This window comes from Ovis canadensis, chromosome 13, assembly GCF_042477335.2.
Source record: "Ovis canadensis isolate MfBH-ARS-UI-01 breed Bighorn chromosome 13, ARS-UI_OviCan_v2, whole genome shotgun sequence".
NCBI classification, from domain to species: Eukaryota; Metazoa; Chordata; class Mammalia; order Artiodactyla; family Bovidae; genus Ovis; species Ovis canadensis.
In genome coordinates this window covers 47,947,245-47,974,994 of record NC_091257.1, presented here as the reverse complement: position 1 = coordinate 47,974,994, position 27,750 = coordinate 47,947,245, and the positions used below count along the sequence as shown (strand labels likewise).

The following is a 27,750-nucleotide window of genomic DNA, read 5'->3' as shown; positions in this document are numbered from 1 at the left end:
CATACCGCAACTAAAGAGTCCAAGTGTCACAACTAAGATCCAGCAACAGCCAAATAAATATTAAAAAGCACATGATATAAAATTTACCATCTTAATGACTAAAAAAAAAATTATTTGGCTGTGCCATGTCTTTGTTGTGGCCTGTGGAATCTAGCTCCTAACCAGACCATCTCAGCTCTATCTATACCCCCTTAGAAGGATGGGGTAAATTTCAGCCACTTTACGATGCCACTCCTAGACCATGGGAAACTATGTAAGTATGTCAGGCATTAGTCACCTACATATGCCACAGATTTTTGGAGTGATTCTTACTGATCATAATCCTGTACCCTTTGTATTTGTGGTTGTTAAGTTGCTAAGTTGTGTCCGACTTTGCAATCCCAGGGACACACCAAGGTCCTCTGTTCTCCAGCCATCTCCGGAAGTCTGCTCAAATTCATGTCTGTTGAGTCAGGGATTCTATCTAATGATCTCATCCTCCGCCACTCCCTTCTCCTGCTGCCTTCAATCTTTCCCAGCATCAGGGTCTTTTACAAAGAGTCAGCTCTTCACATCAGGTGGCCAAAGTGTATATTATTGGAATAAACATTTTTTTGTATCAATGTTCATGAGGTATATTAACCTATATATATTTTAAAAATCTGTTTATTTTGGACAGCAAGAAGATCCAACCAGTCAATCCTAAAGGAAATCAACCCTGAATATTCTTTGGAAGGACTGATGCTGAAGCTGAAACTCCAGTACTTTGGCCACCTGATGCGAAGAGCTGACTCATTAGAAAAGACCCTGATGCTGGAAAAGATTGAGGGCAGGAGAAGGGGACAACAGAGGATGAGATGGTTGGATGGCATCACTGATTCAAAGGACCGGAGTTTGAGCAAACTCTGGGAGATGGTGAAGGACAGGGAAGCCTGGCATGCTGCAGTCCATCGGGTCACAAAGAGTTGTATACGACTGAGCGATTGAACAACAGTTCTGAAGAGAGCTTTGGTAATTTGTGTCATTTAAAAGATTTTTCCATTTTACCTAAGTTGTCAAATTTATTGGCATATGGTTTTTAATATTTCCTTATATTTTAATATATAATTTCATTTCAGTAGAATCTGTAGTAGTGTTCTCTCATATACTTTTTATCCTAATTAATCTGGCTAGAGATTTGTCAATCTTATTGATCCACCCGGGGGAAGCACCATTTGGCTTCATTGGTTTTCTCTGTTGCTTCACTTTTTAAATTTTCCTTCCATTCTGATCTTCATCATTTCTTGTCTGCTTTAGGTTTACTGTCAACTGATTCTAACTTTCTTAGGTGGTAGAAGTTTAGGTTATTGATTTAGTTCTTAATTTTTGGTATAAACATTCCTCTTAGCACTGATTTAGCTGTATCTCACAACTTTTGATATGTGTGCTTCCATTATCCATGGTTTTCCAGTGTCTATATTTCAAAATATGTTCTAATGCCCCTTTTGATTTCTGCTCTGACCAACATGAAAAGTTTATTAGATTCCAAACACTTAAGGGTTTTCTAGATGCCTTTCTGTTAATAATACTAATATAATTCTATTGTAGTTAGGGCAAATATTTTGCATCATTTAAATCCCTCCAACCAGTCCATTCTAAAGGAGATCAGACTTGGGTGTTCTTTGGAAGGAATGATGCTAAAGCTGAAACTCCAGTACTTTGGCCACCTCATGTGAAGAGTTGACTCATTGGAAAAGACTCTGATGCTGGGAGGGATTGGGGTCAGGAGGAGAAGGGGACGACAGAGGATGAGATGGCTGGATGGCATCACTGACTTGATGGATGTGAATCTGAGTGAACTCCAGGAGTTGGTGATGGACAGGGAGGCCTGCCGTGCTGCGATTCATGGGGTCGCAAAGAGTCGGACACGACTGAGCGACTGAACTGAACTGAGCTGAGCTTAACTTTATTGAGGTTTGCTTTATGGCCCACAGTACAGGTATACCTTGCTAAAGATCTCATGTACGTTTGAAGCAAATGTGTAGTCTGCATTTGTTGGATAGTGTTCTAAAAATGTCAATTAGGGCAACTTGGTTGATAATGTTCCAGTCCCCTCTAATACTTGTTCTATCAAGTATTAGAAAGGGGATACTGAATTTAATTTTAATTTATGTTGGCTGTCTTTTAATTCCATCACTTTTATATAATTTTGAAGTTCTAAAATTAGATGCACAAACATTTAAAATGTATGCTTTTTTTTTTTAATTTTAAAGTTTTATTTGGCTGTGTTGGGGTCTTAGTTGCAGCACTCAGTATCTTTGCTGCATCATGCAGGATCTCTCTCTCTCCAGCTGTGGCATTCAGGCTTAGCAGTTGCGGCATTAGGGCTCCAGAGCACTGGGCTTAGCTGCTCCGTGGCATGTGGGATCTTAGTGCCCCAAGCAGGTATGGCACCCATGTCCCCTGCATTGCAAGGCAAATTCTTAACCACTAGACTACCAGAAAAGTCCCTGAATGTATGAATTCTTAATAAAGTAAGCCTCTTACCATTGTGAAGTGACCTTTAAAGAATTCCTGGTTATACTCTTTGTTCTGAAATGTACTGTCTGATATTAAGACAGCTACTCTAGATTTCTTCTGATGCATATTAACATGGTATATTCTTCTCTGCCCTTTTACGTTTGTCCTATTTGTGTCTTTAGGTTTGCAGTGGGCTCCTTGAAGGCATTATATAGACAGGTTTTTCTTATTTTATGCCATCTGATAATCTTTGCCTTTCACATGGGTTGTTTAGACCATTAGCATTTGTGTGGTTGGGTTTAAATGGACCATGTTCATGTTTGTTTTTCTATTTAATCTATCTGTCCTGTTTCCTTTTTCCATTTTCTTTTGGGTCAGTAGAATACTGTTTATGACCCTATTTTCTTTCCTGCTTATTAGCTGTATCTCTGTTATTTTAGTGGTTGCTTTAGGACTTAACAGTATATATTGCCTTCAAGGGGTATAATACCATTTTGAAAACAGGATCCAGCCTTTGGGCCCTCTTTCTCCCAAAATTTGTGCTACTGTTCTCATTCTTGTTCTTTCTCCTTGTGTTATGCCATATACCCTCATTATTTTTGCTTCAAAAAGCCATCATTGGCTTTTAAGAAGACTGAAAAACACGGGAATCAAGTTTTTATATGTACATGCATATTTACCATTTTTGATGTTCTTTGTATACATCCAGACTTCTAATACTATTTTCATCTGTTCCAAGGACTTCCCTTAACATTTCTGGTATTGGACATCTGCTTGTGATGAATTCTTTCAGCTTTTCTATGTCTCAAGAAATATTTCACTTTCATTTTTGAAAAATAATGTAGCTCGGTTTAGAATTCTAAGTTGAAAGCTTTCTTTTTCCTTTTTGTTCAGTAAGGATATTGCTCCGCTTTTAGCTTACTTAAAACAAACACCTGCTGCCATTCTAGTTTTTCTCTGTACATGTGTCCTTTTTTAAATCTGTCAAGTTGATGTTTAGCAGTTTGATTGTATGCTTTAACAAATTTTCTTTTGCTTGTTGTTTGTTGATTTCCTTAGGTCTGTGGATTGACCATCACATTTGGAGATATTTCGGTCATTATTTAAATAAGTTGGTTATGAAGTTAGGTTAGAAACTTGCTTCCAGGTTTATCCAATAAACATGGGCAGGCAAATAGCAGTAGCTTTGGACTCTGGCAGATGAGTTCGATCCTGGACTGCGCATCACTGTAGAACTGCGGGTGAATCTCACCTGTAGTACAGTGGTAATTCCAGTTATCTACTTTTAAAGGATTACTGTGAGAATGCACAGTTGTTACTGTAAGTACTCAGGAGTGGTGGTTAGTAACTACACGCCAGCATTCCCTTGATGACCTGGTTCTCCTTCTCCTAAGATCTTCGTGTTTCAATTGCTCTTTTAAGTCCTGCATTTCAGCTACTGTTAACACTGGTAGCGGCGTACATGGAAAGATGACAAGAAATGTAGAGGCCAAAGACTCAGTTTTGAGTAAATTGCCTTGAAGTGTGAATGATACCAACTGGGATGTTCTCTGCATCTCACCTTTGCTACAGTCAAGTAGGAAAGTTAAGTGCTCCATGGATCTGACCATCACTGTCCGCTCCTCTCATATTTCAAACAGGATGGGCTCAATAAGGACTCAATTTCTTGTTCTCCAATCCATTTGAAAGTAAACCTGTGGACAGTAGGCACTCATCAAGGAGACTGTGGGCCCAGGCCTTGTGCTAGGTTTCATGTAGAAATTTTAATCCTAATCTGAATTCTTCTTGCATACATTTAAACCAGCAGTTTGAATTTTGTTTATTTTTGGCTGTGCAGGGTCTCTATTGCTGCGCTCAGGCTTTCTCCAGTTTTGGCGAGTGGGGGCTTCTGTTGCAGTGTGTAGGCTTGTCATGTTGCAGAGCAAGGGCTCTAGGCACGCCGGTTTAGCGATTGCAGACCATGGGCTTAGTTGCCCCAAGGCACGTGGAATCCTCCAGGAACAGGGCTGGAACCTGTGTGCGCTACACTGGCAGGTGGATTCTTAACCCCTGAACCCAGCAATCTTAATTTTTATAGTCACATTGATCAGCCAAGGTTTTAGCTGCAAAGGCAGCTTTTTCTTTTTATAGAATGAACAGAACAAATAGTAGTTATCCAAATTGGAAATCTGTCCCTTTGAGACAGGGGGTTCTCTTAAAGGTAAGAATCAACTCTCCACCAACCCATCAGTGGTAGCTGTATTTATTATATCAAGGTTTAATCCCACTGTCCTGGTGGTTTCACCCTCATTCACAGCTTTAACTCCATCGAGTTCCGATCTCCAGCCCAGACGTCTCCCACTGCCTACTGGATGCCCCTACGTGGATGTCCAGTGAGCATCCCACACTGTCTAAAACTGGGCTTTTCCCACGCCCACTCCTTCCACAGTGCTCTCCAACTGTGGGCCAGCTATTCAAACCAGATACCTTGGGGTCATCCCTCAATCCCTTCTCTCAGGTACCTCGGTCTACTCAGTGAGCGCACCAGAATCCGACGACTCACCACCACCCGTGTCCCTACTGTCGCTCACTTGGATTACTGCAATGTGCTTCCTAAATGGGCTCCCCCTTTAGTCTGGCCTGAGAGCCGAGGCCAGAGTGAACCTGTTGCCGTCACATCGCTCCTCTGCTCCAAAACTTTCCAGCAGGGAAGAAGCCAAAGCCTTTGAAGTCACCTATCAGGCCGCGCCCCACGAGCAGGCTCCCCGGTACCTGCCAACCCCCCTGCTCCTCCCTTCTTCGCCTGAGCACCAGCCGCACTGCTGTTCCTTCAGTGAACCAGGCAGCCCCACCTCATATGCACCCACTCTGTTGCCCCTCCTTCATCTCTGTGAGCCCTTCCCTCCCCACCTGACTTGAAACTACAACCTCCACCTCCTCCTGGCACTGCTTCTCCCCTTCGCTGCTTTGTTTTTCCCTAATACTCACCGTAACACAATTTACATTTTACTGATTCATTCTGCTTTTATCATCCAGTGAGATAAATTTCACAAGGGCAGTAATTTTTTCACCAGTGTAGGACCTAAAATAGTCCCAAGCACAGTAAGTAGTCGTTCAATAAATAACTTGAAAAAGTGAACTTAAGTCATTGCTCCCATTCCCACACCACCACCCCCTACCCCTTTATTGAATGGTTTAAAGTCACACAAGAGTTCTTGGGTTACAAATAAAAGCAAAGACCACTACACATTAGTTTGTCAACATGTAATGCCCTGGGTTTATTTTGTGAGAATTCTATCACAATTTTTTCCAGGTGGGATTAAAAACCTTAAGGATAATGTATGCCATTGGACTGGGCATTCAGACTTCGGTACTGACAAAGCACTAGTAGTAGTCTGTTAAGTACCATTCTCTTCACAGAAGAGAGGTCAAATATTTCCAAAGGAAGGCACCCGATATTTGTGGTTCTGGCCTTGCAGCCTTCTGGAGAATCTTAAAAGGAAAAAAGCTGGCTGGCTGTTTTTAGAAACTGGAATGATGATACACGTACAGCAATTACTGCATTCTTCTCCCTTATATCCTTTTTTTTGTAAGAACAAGTAAAGAATGAAGTCTTTTCAACAATTCGACAATAAAAAAGTACATTTTTTTTCTTCTTGTGCTAAAAAAAGGGCAAGACAACATAAACTCCAGTTGTAAGGACTCCGTTTGCATACTTGATTTAACACTTTTTTGGTGTGGAAGGAAATGGGACTACTAGGCCGTGTGCAGAGCAGCAACATAACATTAGTGCTTTAAGTACCAGAACCCCCGCAGCTCTGCGGGCAGGCGGGGAGGGGGAGGATTCAAGAGACTTCATTTTTAGCTTGTTACTTGTCCTAATGAGAGTAGACCAGGAAGATCCCCATTGAACAGTACATTCCCCATTTTTTTTTTAAACTGATGCCTTTTTTTTTTTTTTTGTAAAATTCTGTATGTATGTCACCATTTTTTTTTTTTTTTCACATGATACACAGAAAACTCAGGGACCCAGAGGGGAACCAAGTTATGTTATACCATTTACAAAATACCAGGGAGTCCACGGCTACCTAACACATTTACTACAGCACAGGAACCAATGAAGGTACAGTGTACAAAAAACTGTAAACACGGCACAATAAATAGAGAAAACAGCAGGTTCCGCACCATGCACATGATGTGATGACACTTCATCTCGATACAATCTCACATCTCACACTCTTTGTTGCAATTTATTTCCCTCCCACCCCCCCGCCCCCAAGTGCAAAGCATCACAAATGAACATTTCTGTATTCAAGTAACGTATATACAAGGGTATTACAAATATGCAGTACTGTACAGATAATTGCTGTATTCTTAATTTACAGATGTTGATTTTTTTTTCCTATTAACAGTAAGAAAAGAAAAGTTGAAGCATGAGAGATGAGCACTGCTGTCGAGTCCCCACAGCTGCCACAGAAACGCATGTGCTGCATTCCACCATCCCTTGCATTTGAAACGCTCCCGATGCATAGCACCTAGTCAAGTCCCCAGGCTGCGGCTCCGCTCCTGAGGAGCTACGTCACCTCCATCGCCACTGTGTTGTCTGCTATGTTGTTTAGTGCTGGCTTTTCTGAGTCATGATTTTCCCTGTTGAAGAAAAGAGGGCAATAGATTACTTCTCTGCAGTCAACTTAACCAATCGAGATGATCTTCCCAATGAAAGGTCTAGATGTTTTTAATAACCGAAAGAAATCTGACTCTTTTGGGACAGGACGGCAAGCAGAGGGCTATAAACCCTGATGCTTTATTATCAGGGGCACAAGACCAGAAGTTAGGCTTGTGCTGCACATTCCGTAAGCAACTACATTAGCAGTAAGACTGGAGCAGCACCCAAGCAAGCTAGATGGGAAAACGCATAACGAATAGCCACACTTTAGCGTTTCAATTTCCTCCTTGATTAGGCTTTTGCTAAGAATTTTAAAGAGGAGCGAAGTGAATGAGGGTCATTCACATCAGGCCTTCAAGTCTGGTTCTTTCCCCACGTGGAGCTGAGCAATCAGAAGACCAGGGTCTTAGCCACTCCAGCCCTTCCACTGTTCTTAAGTAAAAGCAATCATTTATTGACTAGCTTTAACTACACCCAGAATACTAACGAAAATGGGATGAGTCTCCAGCAGATGACGACCACTTCTTAAGCTCAGGGGCATCCCCAGTGGTTCAGTGGTAAAGAATCCACCTGCAATGCAGGAGATGCAGGTTTGATCCCTGGGTCGGGAAGATCCCCTGGAAAAGGGGATGACAACCCTCTCCAGTATTCTTGTCTGGGAAATCCCACAGACAGAGGAGCTGGCGGGCTACTGTCCATGGGGCTGCAAAGAGGCAGACATGACTGAAGCAACTGGGCACACACTTAAAAGTTCAAAAGGAGAAAGGATGCTTGGGTCAGAAACTAATAGCTATAGTCGGCTGCTACAAAGCTTGCCCCCCTGCCTGGGGCCACTCCCAGCTGAGGGCATCTATGGATCAGCCTGGCATTCAAGACAAAGTCCAGCCTCCTCCTACCACTAACCTTTCCAAATCTCTAGACAGACTAGTTACCTGTTAACCTCCGGTCACATCTGTATTTCCCTCCCTTTCTCCTTTTCCTCTTTGCCCAACCAAGATGAAATCTCATTTTCTAGAACATTCCCAGAATACCCTGGGTGTAAAAATATATATTAAAATTATAGCCACAATCTATACAATTAATGACAAGCATATAATGCTTTGTGATACTGCCAGAACAATTTTTACCTATTACCTACAATTCTATTATTTAACTTTTCACACTTTTATGCTTGTCCTCTAACTAAACTGAAAACTCCTTGTCTTTCTCTTATTTTTTCAGCAAAGTATTTTGTAGACAGCAAGATTTTAATTATTGTTAATATTTAAAACAGAATAGAGCCTGGGCAAACATTCTAAACCATCTACTGAAACCTAAGAAAACACGTTGGCACAGTATAAAATAATGATGATTAGAAGTTGACCTGGCATGAATACTATAACCCTTTACATTGCTTACAGTATTCAGAGCAGCTTAGTGACTAGCCATGGTGGGTTCTATCAATTCTGTCCACTTGAAAAGCTGTGGAAGAAATTATGAGCAAAAGAAACATTCTACAGAGAACTCCTTCCATCCAAAGGTGGAATAAAAGGTGAAAGTACTATAAGCTCTTATTATACAAAGAAAATGATGTCCCAATTATAGATGCTATGTTCACTATATGCCATTTAGTTCAAATTCTCAGCAGTATGTAATTACAACATTTACCTGTTTAGTTCTTACAAAAATAAGGAATTCTCATCTATACATTTTTAACGTATATAAGGAAAAGAGCAAAAAACATAGGGAATTCTCTGGCAGTCCAGTGGTTCACTGCTGTGACTCGGGTTCAATTCCTGGTCGGGGAACTAAGATCTCAAAAGTCACAAGGCATGGCCAAGAACAAACGAAAACCTCCCCAGAAAACCAGAAAGGAAAAACAAAACACAAAGAAATAAGTAGAGAGCAGTGCCAGAGAACTTAAGCTAGATCTCTTATTTTCAACACTCCGAGCTTCGGTAACTACTCACCGTGGGACGGCATCCACAGAGGATGACGACGGGACCTTGGAAACTTGACAGTTTGCTGCAGCAGCCAGCTTTAAGGCAGACGACGGGACAGCACTTAAAGTCCTAGGTATGTGTCGTGCATTTATAGGGGTGATAGAGTTTACAGTGGCAACTGATGAAGGTACAGTCAATCGAATGTTGTTCCCAATCAGAACCTGAGTTGTGGCGGAGTTGGCAGCGGTCGCCGGGTGACCCGGCGCACTGTGGGAACCCGCAGTCTGGGTCACGCTTGCAGGCTGCAGCAAAGCCGGCCCTGCTGTCGACGGACTCGTGTGGACAAGTGCTGTGGGTGCAGTACTACTGAGGTGTAAGCCCTTGTATACTCCTAGGGAAAAGGAAAGATGCAGCTCAACAACCGCAACTCTGCTTTGGGTTTATCACTGACGTAGGTCACAAAAACAATCACGTGCTGACACGTCTCTCTCCCTACCTGAGGCTGGAAGGACGCCGTTCACCCCAATTCCAAGCACCACATCCTCCTTCATCTTGAATCCCATCAGTTGTTCCGATGTCACCAAAGCAGAAGCAGCAAATTGAGCACTAGCAGAATCCAAAGTCTTGGACACAAAACCCTACAAAGGAAAACACAGAGCAGAGCTAATCAGCACCACTTAGTTTCCAACGACTATTAAGCTACACAGCTATATGCCAAAATCAGTCCGCATACAAACGAAAGTGGCAAACCACTGAAGTATCTTCATTTCTTCTTGACAGTCATAAATTTGATTAATGTTCAGGTCATCTTGTAACCCGAGGATTATAACGTTAAAAAATAAATTCTTTTTTGCTGTACATCGGATTTTGGACCTTAGTTCCCAGGGATTGAACCAACACTCCCTGCATTGGAAGGTGGAGTCTTAACCACTGGACTGTCAGGGAAGTCCCAAGGATTATGGATTTTGATCTTATGTGACAATATATAATATGAAATTACCAAAATAAACCTTTAAAATGTGGAAATGGTAAACCTCCAACACAAAGTGTTAAACAAGAAACATGCTAGTAAAACATTTTGGTGATTTGCAATGAATCACTGCATGAATAAATTCATATAATGAATGGGTGAGTAGGCAAAACTCCCTTCACCAAACTTACACACATACATACACAACCTAAGGCAGCCAAGGGACAGTAAGGTGACTACCCCTTTAGAACAGAGGAACAAAACATCAATCGCATCCTAACTCAGCCTAGAGATTAAGAGGCCCCTTGAATTTTTTAAATGATATTTTCCTCTCAGATGTCTAGAGACACAAATCTCAGCCTTCCGTTAAGTTCTATAAATGTGCTTAAATGGCCAATATTTATCATGCTTTAGGTTCAAAAGTGATTTCTTTTAAGAGTAAAAGAAGTTATTTTAGCATAATTTTTAATACATTTTAAGAAGAATTAAAAGTTCTCCAGATAATGAGCTGGGTGGGGCTGTAAGTTAAAGAGGTACATTCACAGACTACAAGATCAGGCTTGAGGACAGGCTCTCCATCTCATTTGCGCTTTTAGGTTTTACTTTTTTACAATAGGAAGCAGAGGGTGACAGCTTCTATACTCACCTGTAATGTTCTTTCTAAACCCTGTATAGAGTGGCTATGATGTAGATTCAGGCGAAAGCCACTTTTCTGCTGGTTAGATGCAAGGCTCTATGACAACAGTTGGTAATTAGAGATGAACTCTGGTGGGAAACATGAGGGATAATCATAAGACAGACAAATCCCTCACCTGTGGCATGGTGGTGGCGGAATTACTACTTGCTTGCTGTTGCTGAATTTGTGCAAGCTGCTGTTTCTGCATGAGTGCCAGCTGCTGTTGATGTTGCTGGTATTGTTCGGCTGTAAATGCTGAACATAAAACAAGAGAACACTTTATAGAAACGCACAGCTATCACATGCAACTTACAATATACGAAAACACATTTAAGCATTTAAAAAAATTTGCACAAAATGAAAGCATTTGAGCATCCTGTTAAAGATCACTTCTGAATGAGAATTTCAGCATTTTTTATAACCACGCTTGACAAGAGTGGCTTGAGTTTAAAGAGAAATAAAGTGAAACTTTGAGTTGCACATACCAAAGAGAAGTGCTCACTTCCCAAGCTTTGAAACCATTATTTTTTTGGTAAGCTGTGACACTTGTGCCAGACAGTGTAAAAGGTAATACCAGTTTTTTTCAACCGCATGTTGGAAATTCAGCTTTGCACTGAGCTTAAGAAGAGATACAATAATTACCATCTGGTGTCTTTATTTATTCATACTACTGTCCTAATCCATTCAGATGATCTCCAGCAGTTCTGTGCAGAAATACTAGCTGTTCTACATAGTTCTGAATTTTAGTCATTACAAATATTTCCTCCATATGAAATATAAGGTTGTTGGTTTATTACCTTTTTTTTTTTAAAAAAAGAACCCATCCTTTAAGTTTAACAGGAAGAAAAGAGGCTCCAAAGGTTAATTAATTTTCCCCACCCAATTAACCCACCTGGAAAAAATCCAGTCAATAAGAACGGAGTTGTTTATGTTGGCTTACTGTACAGAATGATGTCTGAGGAAAGACACTGTGTTATGCTACTTATGTTTGTCTATGGAGAGCTCAGTTCTAAAAAAAACAAACAAAAAAATGTTCATTTATTACCCCCCCAAAAAGTGTGTGCAGTTTTTAAAAAGGAAAACCTTTTTCTTTTTTTTTTTTGCCAATTAAAAAAAAAAAAAGAAAAAAACGTACATACAATCACAACATCTGACTTTAAGGCTTCTTTAAGAAGCCTGTGGTGTTTGGGTAAGAATTATTTCAGAACAGAAAAAAAAGGGTTAGCATGCATCCTCAGTCACTAGGGAATCTATAAACCATGCATATTCCCTCAATCTAAGGTTTAATGTCTTCAAAATACTGTCAACTAATTTGTCATCTTTAAAGATGTTTTGATAATTTATTTAGAATATTACATCATCAAGTTTTGCAATTTTCCCTTATAACTCATGAGAATCTTTATCTTCTGGGGCAGAGTTTCTGCCTAGGACAACTAGAAAATACTTAGCTAGAAGTTAGGTAGAAATTCTACCATATTTTAAACAAGTCAGAAAACTGTGACATAATATTTCAGAAAACCTCTGAAGTTGCAGTACTTACACAGACTTTCATACTTGAGCTGAACTAATTTCCTGGGTTACAAAGGCAAAAAATCATTTGTTGGAAAAACTCTACCATTTATTTTCCTATTTTTGGTGTTACACATCTGTTTAGTTGATATATGTCCTGTGATGAGATTCTTCTTGTTATTTAGTCAGTCATGCTCGATTCTTTTGCGACCCCATGGACTGTGTCCCCAGGCTCCTGTGTCCACAGGATTTCCCAGGCAAGAATACTGGAATGGGTTGCCATTTCCTTCTTCAGGGGATCTTCCTGGCCCAGAGACTGAACCCATTATCGCCTGATTGGCAGGTGGATTCTTCACAACTGAGCCACTAGGGAAGCCCTGTTTTTTTCCTACTATGTTGGTAATCCTCAGCTCTGAACTCTGCAGGAAAAATTTTTTTTTATTGATAAATACATTTTTTTATTGCTAAAAGGGTAATCCATAAATAGTTTCATAAAAGCAAGTTTCTGTCAAAATGACCATTTCCATATAACAGAAATAAGTTAAATCAGAACTTAAAAAAAATTTTTTTTAAATAAGGCTGTCTTGAAACAGATTACAATTAACATAATATTTATCTTTATGCTTAAAAAATTTCATAAAAAGAAACTGCTTAATGCCAAAAAGACAATTTAAGTATTGCTAATATGTTTTTGCATCATCTACTTTAATTTCCTAAGCTTGAGTGAGTTGCCTAAATCTTGAATTTCCTGGTAGGAGATGCTTAATAAACTTGAAAAAACAACAACAACAACAACAACAAACCCCATTACTGGAAGGTTACATCATTACACACCTAAAAAACAATAATTTAGCATTCACTAGAATAGATCTGTGTTCAGAACTCCATTTATATGAATGAAAATATTCTTTTGCAGAACTTTGCTGGTGTTTGTGACTTAAAATTAGCAATATTAAGTTATAAATCGATTTCAATAAAGGTTCCAAATATTTTACCCTATTTAAGTCAACACTTCAGTCCTCAGTCTCTGAGGGTTTTGTGAATTTCATTTTTTAAACAACTGTTAACTTCCTAATGCAGATCTAGAAATTTAAAAAAATGCGACCAACACTTTAGATCACTAACACTCACTGTGATTTTAGATCCCTATGTTAGCCTATTTCTTACATATCTCTAAACTCCAGAGTCTAGTTATAAAAATTTCCCTGGACATTTCTGATAAATGTTCTAGAAGAAATGCACAGTATCATATACACCAGAAGTGATGGTAGTAAAAAACATGGGTCTAGGGGCCAAGAGATACTGATTTTCCTTTCATTCTCAGCTTTATCATAATTAGCTGAGTACACCTAAGGAAATTACTTAATCTTCTGGACCTCAGTATATTTATCTAAAATATACAAGTACTAAATCAGGTGATCATTAAAGTCCTTTTCAAGACATAACATGCTAAAGGGTTTTAGATTTCTTCTGAAAAATAACAATTCCAATCCAAAAGGCTGTATGGATGAGTAAGGAAAGCTTGGACAAACGTCAGGTAATAAATTTGGGCAAATAAAAGCTGAACTGGGTTTCACATTGTTCCTTACACAGGAAACTAAGATGACCTTGAATGCCATATAATTCAAAGCCTAACCAAATTCTAAGTGGAAATAAACCAAAATGACCACATTTCCCTAAATCTCTATCAAAAGGTTTTAGGTTGTATGTCTACCTCTAGATATGGTGTGGTAGTCAAGTTTACAATTCACATGAAGAGGGACAAGCTGGTCTGGTGAACAGATCACCAAACCTAGGATCTGAATCATTTCACAGAACCAAAGAATGTTAGATCAGGAGAGTTTCTTGGTGATTTCCTCTATAACCTCATAATACAGATGAAGAAACTTTCATTTGAGATCACAAGGATTTTAGTAGTGGAAACTGCTAAACTACCCCAAAACCAATGAGATTTTAAATATAGAAAGAAATAGACAAAAGTTTGTTTTAGATTTAATATCATTTACAAAAAAAAATCCAACGTTTTATGTAGCAACAGTGTGCCTCATGCTTGTAGAACCCAGAAACCACTGCTGTTTGGGTAGCTTCTAACAATTCTCTCAGGGTAGGAATTTAGATGAAATAATCTAAAACTTCATGAATCTACTTCTTATGCAAGGAACTATCATGTGCCGGGTACACCAGCCCTGGAACAGTCTGGTGTTCTGGCTGCTGGCCTTTAAGTCACATTCCTATAGCTGGTGCAGATCAGTGGAATAATTGGGGGAGGTATGGGGAGAGTGACAGATAATTTCAAAAAGAAAACAATTTCAAAATTTGAAAATTCAGTCTGAGGTGATAGATTCTAGGTTATCAGAATATACACTATGTTTTATAAACAAACAAACCCAAACGTCTATTTTAAAAGATACTCATCAATTAGAAATTTCTTTGAGCAGTATAAAGCAGAAAATTATTTTATTGCAAGAAAGAGAGGTCACTTTAAAGAAATAAACATATCTGAAATGACTCCACACAGTATTACAGTATGACCCCTTAACCAGTAAGCTTGAATTGATAGTATGGAGGTCACAAGCACTTATTAGTTATCTAGAACACCCAATCTGAAAACAAAAATTTGTTCTAATTCATTTGATAACAAACTACAACCAAATCTGAATTCATCTGGCTGCAAACATCTTGAACACGAGATTCCTTGTGGTCAAACCTGCCACTGAGTGTGACTATTCTTGCACTTCACTACACAACCGTAGGACTATTAATGTATTTTACTATGGGGACCACCCCAGACTCTGCTGAGCAAGTAATTCGGAGTTTTGAAACATATTTGGATAAGGATAAGGTCCTACAAATTAAAAAAATCCAGTAATGAAAACATTCAGTGTTCAAATCTAGTTACTGTCCTACAATAAGATTAAAATTTTATGCCAACTAATAATGGCCTACTACTATACAGCACAGAAAACTCTACTCAACACTCCATAATGACCTATATGGGAAAAGGATCTAAAAAAAGAGTGGATAAATGTATTAATACATGTGTAACATTCAGTTTGCTGTACCGCAGAAACTAAGACAACACTGTAAATCAACTATACTCCAATGGAAATCTAAAAAAAAATTTTTAATGCTACAAATAGAAGTAAACTGTGCTACTGAGTAAGCTACAGATAAGGAGACTTAGAAACTATCAATCTAGCTACAAATTTCCCATTGACTTAAAAAAATAAATCTACCCTGCAGATATGGAAGTTTAGGAAAATGACTTAAGATGCTGATAAAATTTCACTGAGAAACAGGAATTCAAATCTTGAATATATAATGGTGGTTTAAAAATCACTTTTCTGTTTTCAGTCTTTCTGAATTAGAGTCCTTCCTAATTATGAAAAAAGGTATTAATTCTGAATCTTTTATCCTTTCAAACACATGCAAATGAACAGTCATGCAACCAACAGTAAGTTTTCAAAGATTGTTTATTTTTTCCTTTTTCTTTTGTCTGCACCTCACGGCTTGTGGGATCTTAGTGCTCTGGCCAGGGACTGAGCCTCAGCAGTGAGAAAGTGTGAAGTCCTAATCACTGGACTGCCAGAGAATTCCTCAAAGACATTCTTGTAGATAAAAGTATGAGAAAAATATTCTTGAAAATTGTCCAAATCACATTTTTTACTAAAGACTATTTAAAATACATGACTTATCCTTAAGTACTAAAATCTAGTTCTAGAAGCTCTAACATGGTGTCACTCTGCTGTACCGTATTCAGAATACCAAGCACTCTAGCACCTGACGACCCATCTGGCTGCACAGCTATGCAAAGTGGTGAAGGCCGGGAAGCAAGCAAAAGACTCTGACACTTGCCTACGGAAGCTCTGTGCTAGGGCACACGCCATGTGCTGGCAACGACTGGCTTCAGGTGCCATCATGAGGCTTCCTATTTGGAAGTGAGAAGAGGCACTTCTAGAGGATTATCCAGAAAAGGGATGATCAGTCCAGAGGGCATTACTCTGTCACAGCACACATATTAATATTTAAAACAATGATAGAATAATAAAAAGTGGCTAAATTGACACCCACGTATTTGGCTTAAAATAGCAGGCAAGTGTTATCAGCTGACTCATATGTCACATAATGACTGGTTAAGGTCTAAAGTCAGTGTGGTAAATATTAAGCCTAAAAAAATTCCTTTAGCAAGTACCATGATGAGTCCATCTCCTTCTTTCAGTTAAGTCCAACACAGCCAGATTTTCCTCTGGCATCAGACTAGCTCAGAGTTTTTGTGGCTGAATTCCAGACAGAGTAGTTTCATTTGCATTTAGGGGCTATGACAAATGGAAAAAAAAAAAAAACCTTCTTTAAAAAACTACATCAAACGAGATGAGATCTTAACAGAGGGTAAGGCAGCAACGCAAGCACTGACGCTGCAGAAGGAGCCGTAAAAGCCTCACTCCCCTCATCCCCAGAGCGGCTCACGCTTCTAGTTCAGCTGTGCTGAGAATCCTCTGTAACAGCTGAACTGCTCAAGTTTTCCTTTCCTCCAGGGGAGTTCAATGAAGTTAGAGGTACACATGACATGAGTTCCCTGTTATATACTTTCCAGCGAAAAGCTTTAGGTTTCTGGGATATTCACAAACATGAAAGAATAAAGTGTTACCCTAAAGCAATTCTGTAAGTATACAGAAAGATCTAGGAAATTTACGGGAAAATTGAGAATTAAGTGCAAGAGAAAACAAATGATAAACCCACCCATTTAATCTGATTACATATATGGGGGAAGGAAATAATGGAAAAGAAAATTACAGTTATTAAAGATTTTTTCAGCTAAATTTTCGGTAATACTATTGTTCCATGTTCATCTTTTAACATTCATTGGCAAACATAAATCAAGTCAGTGTTACACTATCAACACTCACTTAAGTAGTATAGCAAAACAATTTATGTGAAAAAGATCATATAAGATCCTTAAGACAGTTATACAACTTGAAGAAATGGAGAAGATAAGAAATTGGTCTAACAAGCCAGTTTTCTACATCTAGTCCCAAAGAATTTTAAACAACTTAATCTTTATCAGGGAAACATAAGTTTATACTATTAAAATCTCTACACTCACACCATATAAGACCTTCATGCTGAAAAATCCTTCTGACTTTTAAGACTATAAAAGCAGAGAGAAACTGAATCTTCATGATATAGACTCCAAAATTAATGGGATTATAAGTAATCTGTTAGGTAGGCCTCAGAATACTTTAATTATCTTCTACTTGATTTCTGCAATGGGTTATATTTCTTATGAGCTGAAAGACTTCCCTTTCATGGAAGTACTTTATTTCTAATCACAAAGAATACTAATCTATGGAAACTTTTCTGAAGGTAATGAGGCACATTTTCATATTTATTAGGTTTAACTGTAGCCTTACCAGATAATTAGGGGGACAGATTAAATTATCTTCATAGACCTTTCAAAATCTGTATTTAAATTACCTTTATAAATATCGGCAGTAACAACTTTAACAGTGAATTTCTATAATCTACATGCCTCAAACAACTGGCATTTGCTTTAAAATAGAAAACTAAAATTTGGGGAATATTTTAAGTAGATGACATTTATATGAGACCCATTTCACAGTATAGGCATAATGCTAAAGTACATATTACCTGAAATGTTTCCAAATTATTAGAATAATCCTTAAACTTAGATGTTCTTTGAAAAGTTAGTGGCCCTCTTATAAATTATTCTGAATTACTATGTCAGCAGAAAAAGCATGGCTATCTATCAAGTTGCTGGCTTACTTTAAAGCAGTCTAGTAAAAGCCCAGAAAAGTATCCACCATCAATTTACGGTCCATTTTCTTTCCATATTATCTGAAAACAAATAGCTGAATCCTGGTGGTTCATGAAGTGCAGCAGGAAACAAATGCCAAACATTATAAACAGCACTAAAATTCTTGGGTCTGCAGAAATGTTTAAATGAAGACACATGCACAATCGGGATTCAAATAAATACTTAAACCTAGATTTTAAAAAAATACTATTTTAAGAGAAGGGGACTTTTCGCTGAAAGAATAATAGACCACATATTCCCATAACTGAGGAACCCGAGGCTTCTACAGAAACGCACATCAAAACGAATGAACGTACCGAAGTGTGCTGACCCACTGCTGCTTTTGCTCTGCGTAGAGGTACCGCATGTCTGGGTCCCGGGTTGTGCTGTGCCTGCTCGATTTGTACTCCTGTACAATTTTCGACAGGAGAGTTCGTCATTGTCACTCTCATGTAGGGATGGTGTCCGAGGCCTAAAATGCCGCCATCGACATGATTTGATATTGACGAGTATCTGACTGAGGTCTTTAGACAAAGATTTGTCCGAGGTATTTGTTTCTGAGGTATTGGCAGGCTGATTGACTGGAGAATGTTGTGGTGAGGAAAGCATGTCCAGATCCAGATGGCGAAACACGCCGTCGTAGTCTGAGTGCGCTCTGTCCAGTAAGACCCTGATAAAAACCAGTCAGAAAATGTATGTAGAACAGCTATTCAGAAATTACACAAGAGTTTTTTTTCTCTCGCCTCCCCAAGTCCCCCAAAGCCATCTCATACCAAATATTTAAAAGCTATAAATTTGCTCATTTCAGTATTTGGCTCTGTAAGGCTAAACTCTCAATTTCTGTTAAGGTTCTTGCACTTTTTAATGGTTCGATTAGAGAAGGAAGTACTCCACCTTGAAGAATAAAGTATGCTGTCCACCTTACAACAGAAAGCCTTCTAACCATATGTTACTGTCACCATACAAGAGAATTTGATCTTTCACTTCCATTACAAAGCACCAAAACATTTATGAAGCATTGCTAATGTATCTGTTCCTTAAGCAAAAAGTTTTTTGTTTTTTTTTTTTGACGGAGTAGGTAGCTTCCCTGGTGGCTCAGAGGTTAAAGTGTCTGGCTGCAATGTGGGAGACCTGGGTTGGATCCCTGGCTCGGGGAGATCCCCTGGAGAAGGAAATGGCAACCCACTCCAGTATTCTTGCCACAGTCCATGGGGTCGCAAAGAGTCAGACGTGACTGAGCAAGTGACTTAACTAAGGTAGGATAAAAACAATAAAAGTATGTGATCTTTGGATATTTTACACTATTAAAATTTCTTACAGACAAAATATTTGAAGTCACCACTCGAGAGGATTTATTTTTACTTTATTTATATAAACTTTATAAATGAATCCATCTTAAAATGCTAACTAATGCTAGTATAGAATAAAATATAGTTAACATAGAGAACTTTTCACTACTAATGATGAGGATGAAAAAGCACTCAATAAAATGTGTCTTAACTGTATAATTCTAAACTGACAGGAAGTGATAACAACTGCAATTAAGATCAAAAATGAAAGAAACGTGTATAAGTCATTAATTTACTGTAAATTATAACGTTAGGTTTCTTCCTGAAGGCACCTTGATCTGTTTTGCCTTTTAATTTTTTTTCACTAATACCATACATGAGTCTTTCTTTTCCTTCGCTTTCATGTGTTTGGCCAATTCCTCCCTTCCCCACACAACTTCTCACCTAAAGACCTCCAGAGCATCAAGACTCCATCAGGTCTAGACAAAGGCAGGTGTCCTGACAAGCTGAGGTCAAGATCAGGTCCCGCATGGAGCCAGGAGCCTTTCCTCTGATGAGTTAACTCAGTGTCCTAGTTATACGACATTTCTTAGCCTATTTAATCCTATTTCTCAGTATCTCCCAGAACGCCTAAAATAATTTTGGGTAATTTCTTTAATGTCATATGGGATTCCCTGATAGCTCAGTTGGTAAAGAATCCACCTGCAATGCAGGAGACCCTGGTTTAATTCCTGGGTTGGGAAGACCTGCTGGAGAAAGGATAGGCTACCCACTCCACTATTCTTGGGCTTCCCTTGTGGCTCAGCTGGTAAAGAATCTGCCTGCAATGTGGGAGACCAGGGTTTGATCCCTGGGTTGGAAAGATTCCCCCATAGAAGGGAAAGGTTACCCACTCCAGTTTTTCTGGCCTGGAGAATTTCATGGCCTGTATAGTCCATGGGGTCACAAAGGGTCAGACACGACATTTTTTTAATGTCATACAATTTATGTAATCATGATATACAGTTGCTTTCATCTACCTCTGAGGACAGATATCTGAGGTTTTCAATTTTGAGAAGAAAAGCAGATCCATTAGGGAACCACTAGTTATGCATTAAAAGCTACTGTTGTGTAACAGGTGACAAAGTGGCAAAGTACCTTAGTCAAAAAAACACACAAACCAGTTAAGAAAAGGAGGTGGGAACAAATGAGCTCTTTGGAAGGATCACCTCATTTTAAACTTTAGCCTGCCTCCATCACCCACATCTAAGACATCCCTCTGCTAGGAGCAGAGATGCCTCACCTTCCACCGCGCCCAACCCGTCTTCGTGCAAATCCGATGCACCGCTGGGGCACGGTCAGGGCGGTCAGGCAGTATCGGTACCGCACATCCCCTATTCCTCCATCGCTAGGACTAGTCCAAGGCCAGTTGCCAGTTTGGTCTAAGTGAGGCTTAAAAAGAAAAATCCGAATTGTTATTTATTTTTTGTCAACTAAAGGTAAAATGTTACTTACAAAGACAATCCACACTTACAGCATAGTACTGACAGCCTGCCTTCCTTCGGAAAGCAAAAGGGCCATCGGGATCATTCTCTTCCTCAGCTTCTGAAGAGCCAGACAGAACCTTTAAATAAAAGGCAGCGCGTCAGATTGTGTGCCTTCCTATGTTCCTCATCTGCGTTCACAGAAAATCCTTGCACTCACCTGGGAGAGAGGCTCTTCGTCCGAGCTGGGGAAGTCATACTGGTTCAGGTCTTTAGCGTTAAAGACCGGCAGCGTGGTGGGGCTGGCCTGTTGAGGAGCAGCAGCAGCAGACGAAGGTAAGACTTTGGGCTTCTTTTCATATTTACGTTTAGGTCGGATAAGATCAGCCTTATCTTGCTGCAATACAGTCATGAATTAAACACCAGAAATCATGGTCAACAAACTCAAAGTTTGGGGGAAGTTTAAAAAAATAGTTTACTGCTAACATGAACTCATAGGAGATACAAGACTCTTACGTTTTGTCATTTTCTAATGTAAAAGTCTTAGAGGTTGTTCTCTGTGGAAACATGAATATGTTCCTACAACTTAAACAGGATCATAAAATACTTTGTTTCAACTAAAGTAAAAGAAGAGAAGTTCTCCTGAAATCCTTTAACTACAATTAGTATTTACTGCTGGCTTCTATATATTTTTCTTAACTTTCTACAAAAATTCTAGGAGATAATTTTTTAAAAGGAACTTTTAGTTAGTCTTCATCTTAAAGAATTAACAAATCAATACTGGGAAAGTAATGATGAAAACATATACACCAGGCAAACTTCAGATAACTGTAAACATAGTGAAAACAAATCCATAGTACTGAGGTATTAAAAAATAAAGAGTAGTAAAGACTTGCTAGCCCTACAATGAAAGCAAATGGGGAGCAGTTTTAGAGGATAAAGACATGAAAGCACTAAAGCAGGAAACAACTCAGGGATAAAATACATAGGCAAGAGTGATGAATACAGTTGCAGATTAGAAATACACATGGCAGGTGAGGGCAGAGGTGAGGAGAGATGAATTTGAGGTGGAGGCAACAGGCAAGGAAGATCAGAGGCAAAACTGGTATTTGGTAGGAAGAAACAGATCATGGCGAGTATCATGTTTGTGTAAATATGCTAAGTATTCATATCAAGGTTTATGAAGTTTATGGCATTATGGTTTTTAAAGAAAAGTTAATGAAACTATTAGGTATCTCGCTTTGCAGTTTCTACTGCTATATCTACAGGCCAGTCTTAAATCAAAAGCTGGCTTTCATGGTAGGGTTTATAAACAGATTTCTGCTTTTTACTCCGATTCTAATGATAAAAATCACAAGCATTCTGATCACCTTATTAACTTTAAACTCCTTCATGTCCATCGCCTCCTGGTGCTTGAACTGACTGCTGTTGGCGATGGGGACGAGGGGGATGCTGTACGTGGGCTTCACAGGCTGCCTCTGAGCCATGACCTCAGACATGATCTCCCCACTGTAGTCACCCAGATTATACCTGAAATGTTATGAAAAGGTTTACAGAGTTAGTTCTTGTAAGCACTTACCATCATGATGACTAATAACTAACACAGTTATTAACTATAAACCCTGATGAAACTTAAGGTAAGATTACAGGCAAACTACCTGATGAATGCTTATTAAAAGTAAAGATTACATAATTCCTACTGCTTCTTTTACTTTTTGGCTTATGGCTTTATCATGCAACCATTAATAGATAACCATGGTGGGGGAGAGGGGGATTTAATTTTAACATAGCAATTTTGGTGACAGATTTGGTGGAGATGCTGAAATTCATGCCTGAAATGGTACTGAGGAACTTTCTGTTAATCTGAGTTGCCTGTGCCATAAAACTAATTTTTCTGAAATGAATCATAAGAAATTGAATAGTGGTTTCTTTTGGGAATAGGGACCTGGAAACAGGGGAGTGTAGCCTGAAGCTTTCACCGTGTTTCTGCTGAAGGATTGTGTGTGTGTATTTAGTCGCTCAGTCGTGTCCAACTCTTTTGCAACTCCATGAACTGTAGCCTGCCAGGCTCCTCTGTCCATGGGATTTTTCAGGCAACAATACTGGAGTAGAATGCCATGCCATCCTTCAGGCGATCTTCCCAACCCAGGGATCCAACCCACGTCTCCTGCGCTGCAGGTGGATTCTTTACTGCTGAGCCAACAGGGAAGCCACACTGAAGGGTTATCTAGGTATTAAGAATACGGGCCTTTCCCCCATCCCTGTTTTATACCTTTCTGTTAAAAAATCTCAGCAAGTATCATTTAGTAAATTCAGTATCATTTAGTAAACAAAATAAAAACTTTAGAAGTGACAAATGTTCCCTCCCTCACAGCTCTGCACTAACTCAAGTTAAGTCTAAAAGAAAATGATTTTGAAATGGAAGTATCCTGCATGACAATTTTACTGAATCCAGTCACTTTAAAAGTGAAACTAGAGACAGGAAGGCATGTAAAATTACACAAAGTACATCAACACTACATATTTCAACAGTCTCTAACTATTATTAAAAGAATGTATTTCTGGAGTTACGGAAAACTGCTTAGGAAATAAATGACCTCTACACAAAATTCTAATGGTGCCATGCTTCTCATGCTATTAAAACATACTTTACCTCTTTTCCATAATTTCCAGTGTTAAGTGCAATAGCTCTCTTTTACTCTTTTCTCTTCTTTTTATCATCTCTAAAATAGTAACAGCCCGGCTTAGGTCTCGACGCAGCTTAAGCATTTTTTCATAAGAGGCTTCATCATTTTTGCGATTCTGCAAGTATGAATTTGCTTGTTTAATGTCAGTAAGCATTTCTGAGTATAGCTGGTGACATATGTATATATATATTTGAAAGGTGAGATTAGAATTTAAAGACACTGAAAGGGAATGTGGATCATCGGGAAATCAATTTTGAATATGGTTTTTAATGAAACAACATAAAAAATATATCATTAATAACTCAGTAATGAATTTAAAGGCAGATTCACTTAAAATTAATATTTTTCATTATAAAATGTAGAAAGTCTTTCTAAACACGAAACAGGTTTCTGATGCTGAAGCATTTATAACTATAAATATATTTTCTTACATCAAAAAAATTACAAAAAACTCTCCCCAGGTTTCCTTACTTTCCGCGTCTGCATTTTTTCAGTTCGTCTTCTAAAAGCCACGTAAGGATCATTTGTGCTTGAACCATCTCGCTTCTCTTGTTTTACTGATGGGATAAGAGACGGACCTCGACAGTTTTTTCTCTTTTTAATCCAGTATTCATAAACTTCTCTAATTAATTCATCGTCTTCTTTTAGCAGTAGTTTGGCTTCCTGCAGACTGACTGGCTAAATGTAAAATCATTATGTCATTTTTATATAATACAAAGAAAAGGTTCAAAAGTACTTCTAATTTAAATGACAATAACCAGAATAACAGTATTAATAGCAAATATGCTGAGTACCTTGTACATGTCAGATAAGGAGCTAGGTGCTTTATGTAAATTATTGTATTTAATTTTCACAACAATCTTGTAATGTTTGTCATCTCTATTTTACACATTGGGAAACAGACACACATAGAAATGTGAACCTTCTGCTGAAGGTTATATAGGCTAGAAATGGACAGAGATATGAATTCAAACTTGTCCAGAGCCTGCTCACTTGCCCTCTTTCTAACTTCACACTGTTTTCACACAAAGAGATACTTATATATATACTATATACACACATTCATTACATATACAGTGAAGCTGTACCTGCTGACCACTGCCTTTTTCTAGACGGTCAATCATCTCCTCAAACTGCAATGGGCAGATGTCCATTTTCTTCTTCAGTTTATTCACAAATACTTCATCTTCAGAATCCAAATCATAATCGGGCTGCTCAGCATCCAAACTAAAAGCTGACAGAAGAAACCACACGCGATCATTTACCGCGTGGAAACGCGGACAGAAACCTCTCACTGATATCTGGGCTATCTCTAGGGAAACAGGAAAGATTTTTAAACAGATTTTGTTTTCAGACTTGAAAACAATCTAAGCTTCCTGCATTGAAAGTTTAAGAAAGAAGACCATCTTTACTGCTACAAGTGATAAAAGACTGGATGTGACCTGTGACCCCGTCCCACACAAAGCAAGCTAGAAGCCCACTAGTGAAAACAGAAAGAGATTGTTAAATGTGCTGGGTTGAACTGAACAAAAATTCTATAGCTCAAAAATGATAAAATATCAGCAATTTCATGGGATTTGATACCATAATAGAAGGATAAGGTTTTTAAGTAAGATTGTTTCTAGAATGCTTAAGTCCTATTTTGTAAATTATTGAACCGCTTCACCGACAGCTCAGGGGTGGTATTTAAAGCTGAAGTGTTAGCCACTGCCAATAAGGGTAACAGCTGTCACTCAGTGAGCTCATTCCTGCCGAGGTTTGTTGCCTCATGAGAATCATTGTCATAGTGAGAGAAATGGGAAGTTTTCCTTTCAAGGAAAATTTCCCTTTCAAAATTTGTCAGGATTTGAAAAAAAAAAAAAAAAAGGCAAGAACCATTGCTTTATACTATACTGTCAAATGCTGTTCAATTATTTTGCAAAATTAAACTAGTTTGATAATAATGTAAGTAAAATGTAAGAAGCTTGATACCAAAATCTGTCTCGTACCTTTTCCTTTCTTCAACAGTTCCTCCTAAGTTCCCACCGCCTTCAAACCCACAACCGTGCAGTTGTATGAGGCCCTTTCTGACGGCCTTGCTAGTTTCATCTGCACATTATGACCAGCAACATCAAATTCCATTTGCTTCCCACAGCAGGCTCCTCTTTCCCTGTTTTCAGGCCTTTACATTAGCTCCTTCCTGCCTGGTCCTCCAGGCAAATGACTCACCTTTACAAAGCCCAGCCTGACATCAACTCCTGTGGAATCCTTTCTGGACTGGCCCCCCACCCAATAAGTGGTTCCTAACTATTTTATCTGTTTTAGAAGTTATGAACCCTCTCTCTCCAGAAAAACATGGTGTAAACATATACTATTTTACGTAAGTTATAAGCAGAAAATTCAAATGTCCTTAAAACAGCTTGTGGCACTAAGGGTAAAAAATTCCTGTCCTAGATCACTCCCCTTCTTTTGTACTACTGCTATACATACTTAACAATCTTATTTGCTAAACATTCGAATATGCTCATTTTCTGAAGTGGAGGGACTGTATCTCATTTATTTCTGTAACACTGAACACTCAACTCCTCAGTCCTTACCAGGGTCTCACATCTAGAGGCACACGATGTTCATCTGTTTCTCATAAGTGGTGATAATTTTGATCACCAGTCAAGAAACTGCCCAATATGCCACTGTGTATCTCCGGCTCATGCCCCCCCTCCACCATCTCGTAACTAATAAGCAGTTTGTGGGGAGAGCTTAAAGACCGTGCAAATACCCTGCTCCTCATCAAAATTTCCTCTTAGGGACACACATTGGTGATTCTTATGTGAGTCAGTCTTGATCATGTAATTGCAAAAATGATTTTCTGGGTTTCTTTGAATTTTTATTAGAAAAAAAAAATCACGTATTTTGTATTGGGGTATATAGCCAATGTTGTGATAGTTTCAAGTGGACAGTGAAGGGACTCAGCCACACACATACATGTATCCATTCTCCCCCAAACTCCCCTCCCATCCAGGCCACCATAAAACACTGAGCAGAGCTCTTTGTGCTATACAGCAGGATCTTGTTGGTTATCCATTTTAAATACAGCAGTGTGTACATGTCCATCCCAAACTTCCTAACATCCTTTACTCCATCATTCTCTTCACCACAGCACCATTCCACTCTTGGCTGGCATTCTCTACTGTAAAACCGTGAGACTAGTCTTCTCCACCACTTAGCACTCTGTTTATTACCAGTATGGAACTCAGAAATTTTTGCCTTTACAATGGTTCACAATTCATTACTGTACTCGACTATTCCACTGCATAAAACATCCCCAAACTAGCCAGCAGAAACTCCGATGTCCTCCTGTGATATGCCTCTGCCATTTTTGTGAGTTCTTAATTTCTGGCATAACAAGATGTTCAGCTTTATCTTGACTTACCCTCCCCCAGCGCTGGGATCAACCATCTTTCCACATATTCTTGGTCCTATTTACGGACCAGGGACTAGGTATTAGATGTGCTTATTGCTACTGAATATTTTTGCTTCTTGGCTTTACCAGTGGACAGAACCAGAAATGCACAGATCTCTATCTTTACACACACACACATATTCAAACACACAAGACTGCCTTTTAAAAGAGATTTCCTTTGAGGATTAGCAAGAGAATCTTGAGACTCAAATCTGAGGGGAAGGGAGGAGAGATTTGTTCCTGCCTATTCTGGTCAGAACTGTTTTGTCCTTTCTTGCAGTATGACTAGGAAAGGAGAAGTCCTAGTGGTACAATCTCAGTTCAGTTCAGGTCAGTCACTCAGTTGTGTCCGACTCTTTGGGACCCCATGGACTGCAGCATGTCAGGCCTCCCTCTCTATTACCAACTCCCGGAGTTCACCCAAACTCATGTCCTCTGAGTCAGTGATGCCACCCAACCATCTCATCCTCTGTCGTCCCCCCTTCTCCTCCCACCCTCAATCTTTCCCAGCATCAGGGTCTTTTCAAATGAGTCAGCTCTTCACATCAGGTGGCCAAAGTATTGGAGTTTCAGCTTCAACATCAGTCCTTCCAATGAACACCTAGGACTGATCTCCTTTAGGATGGAGTGGTTGGATCTCCTTGCAGTCCAAGGGACTCTCAAGAGTCTTCTCTAATACCGCAGTTCAAAGCATCAATTCTTTGGCACTCAGCTTTTTTTACAGTGCAACTCTCACATCCATACACGACTACTGGAAAAACCATAGCCTTGACTAGATGGACCTTTGTTGGCAAAGTAATGTCTCTGCTTTTTAATATGCTGTCTAGGTTGGCCATAACTTTCCTTCCAAGGAATAA

The 27,750-nt window shown here is 39.1% G+C and overlaps 1 protein-coding gene across 4 annotated transcripts in view; it reads right to left on the bottom strand.

Moving 5' to 3' along the window:
• Nucleotides 1-5,706: 5,706 nt before the first annotated feature.
• The window catches only part of EPC1 (enhancer of polycomb homolog 1), a 97,217-nt gene continuing 75,173 nt past the window's right edge, over nt 5,707-27,750 (bottom strand). For 2 of the 4 annotated variants that reach the window (XM_069547604.1, XM_069547603.1), the window contains exons 3-14: nt 24,543-24,688; nt 23,926-24,132; nt 23,421-23,569; nt 22,138-22,297; nt 20,988-21,164; nt 20,818-20,907; nt 20,587-20,735; nt 18,333-18,685; nt 10,828-10,946; nt 9,542-9,683; nt 9,073-9,436; nt 5,707-7,104 (exon numbers count right to left, since the gene is read on the bottom strand). In XM_069547604.1, the coding sequence (XP_069403705.1) occupies nt 7,032-7,104; nt 9,073-9,436; nt 9,542-9,683; nt 10,828-10,946; nt 18,333-18,685; nt 20,587-20,735; nt 20,818-20,907; nt 20,988-21,164; nt 22,138-22,297; nt 23,421-23,569; nt 23,926-24,132; nt 24,543-24,688 (2,129 nt within the window). In that variant the 3' untranslated portion in view covers nt 5,707-7,031. Of the gene's footprint in view, nt 7,105-9,072; nt 9,437-9,541; nt 9,684-10,661; nt 10,749-10,827; nt 10,947-11,583; nt 11,701-18,332; nt 18,686-20,586; nt 20,736-20,817; nt 20,908-20,987; nt 21,165-22,137; nt 22,298-23,420; nt 23,570-23,925; nt 24,133-24,542; nt 24,689-27,750 lie in introns of all 4 variants that reach the window. The other 2 variants (XR_011248130.1, XM_069547605.1) reach the window with 2 other exon arrangements.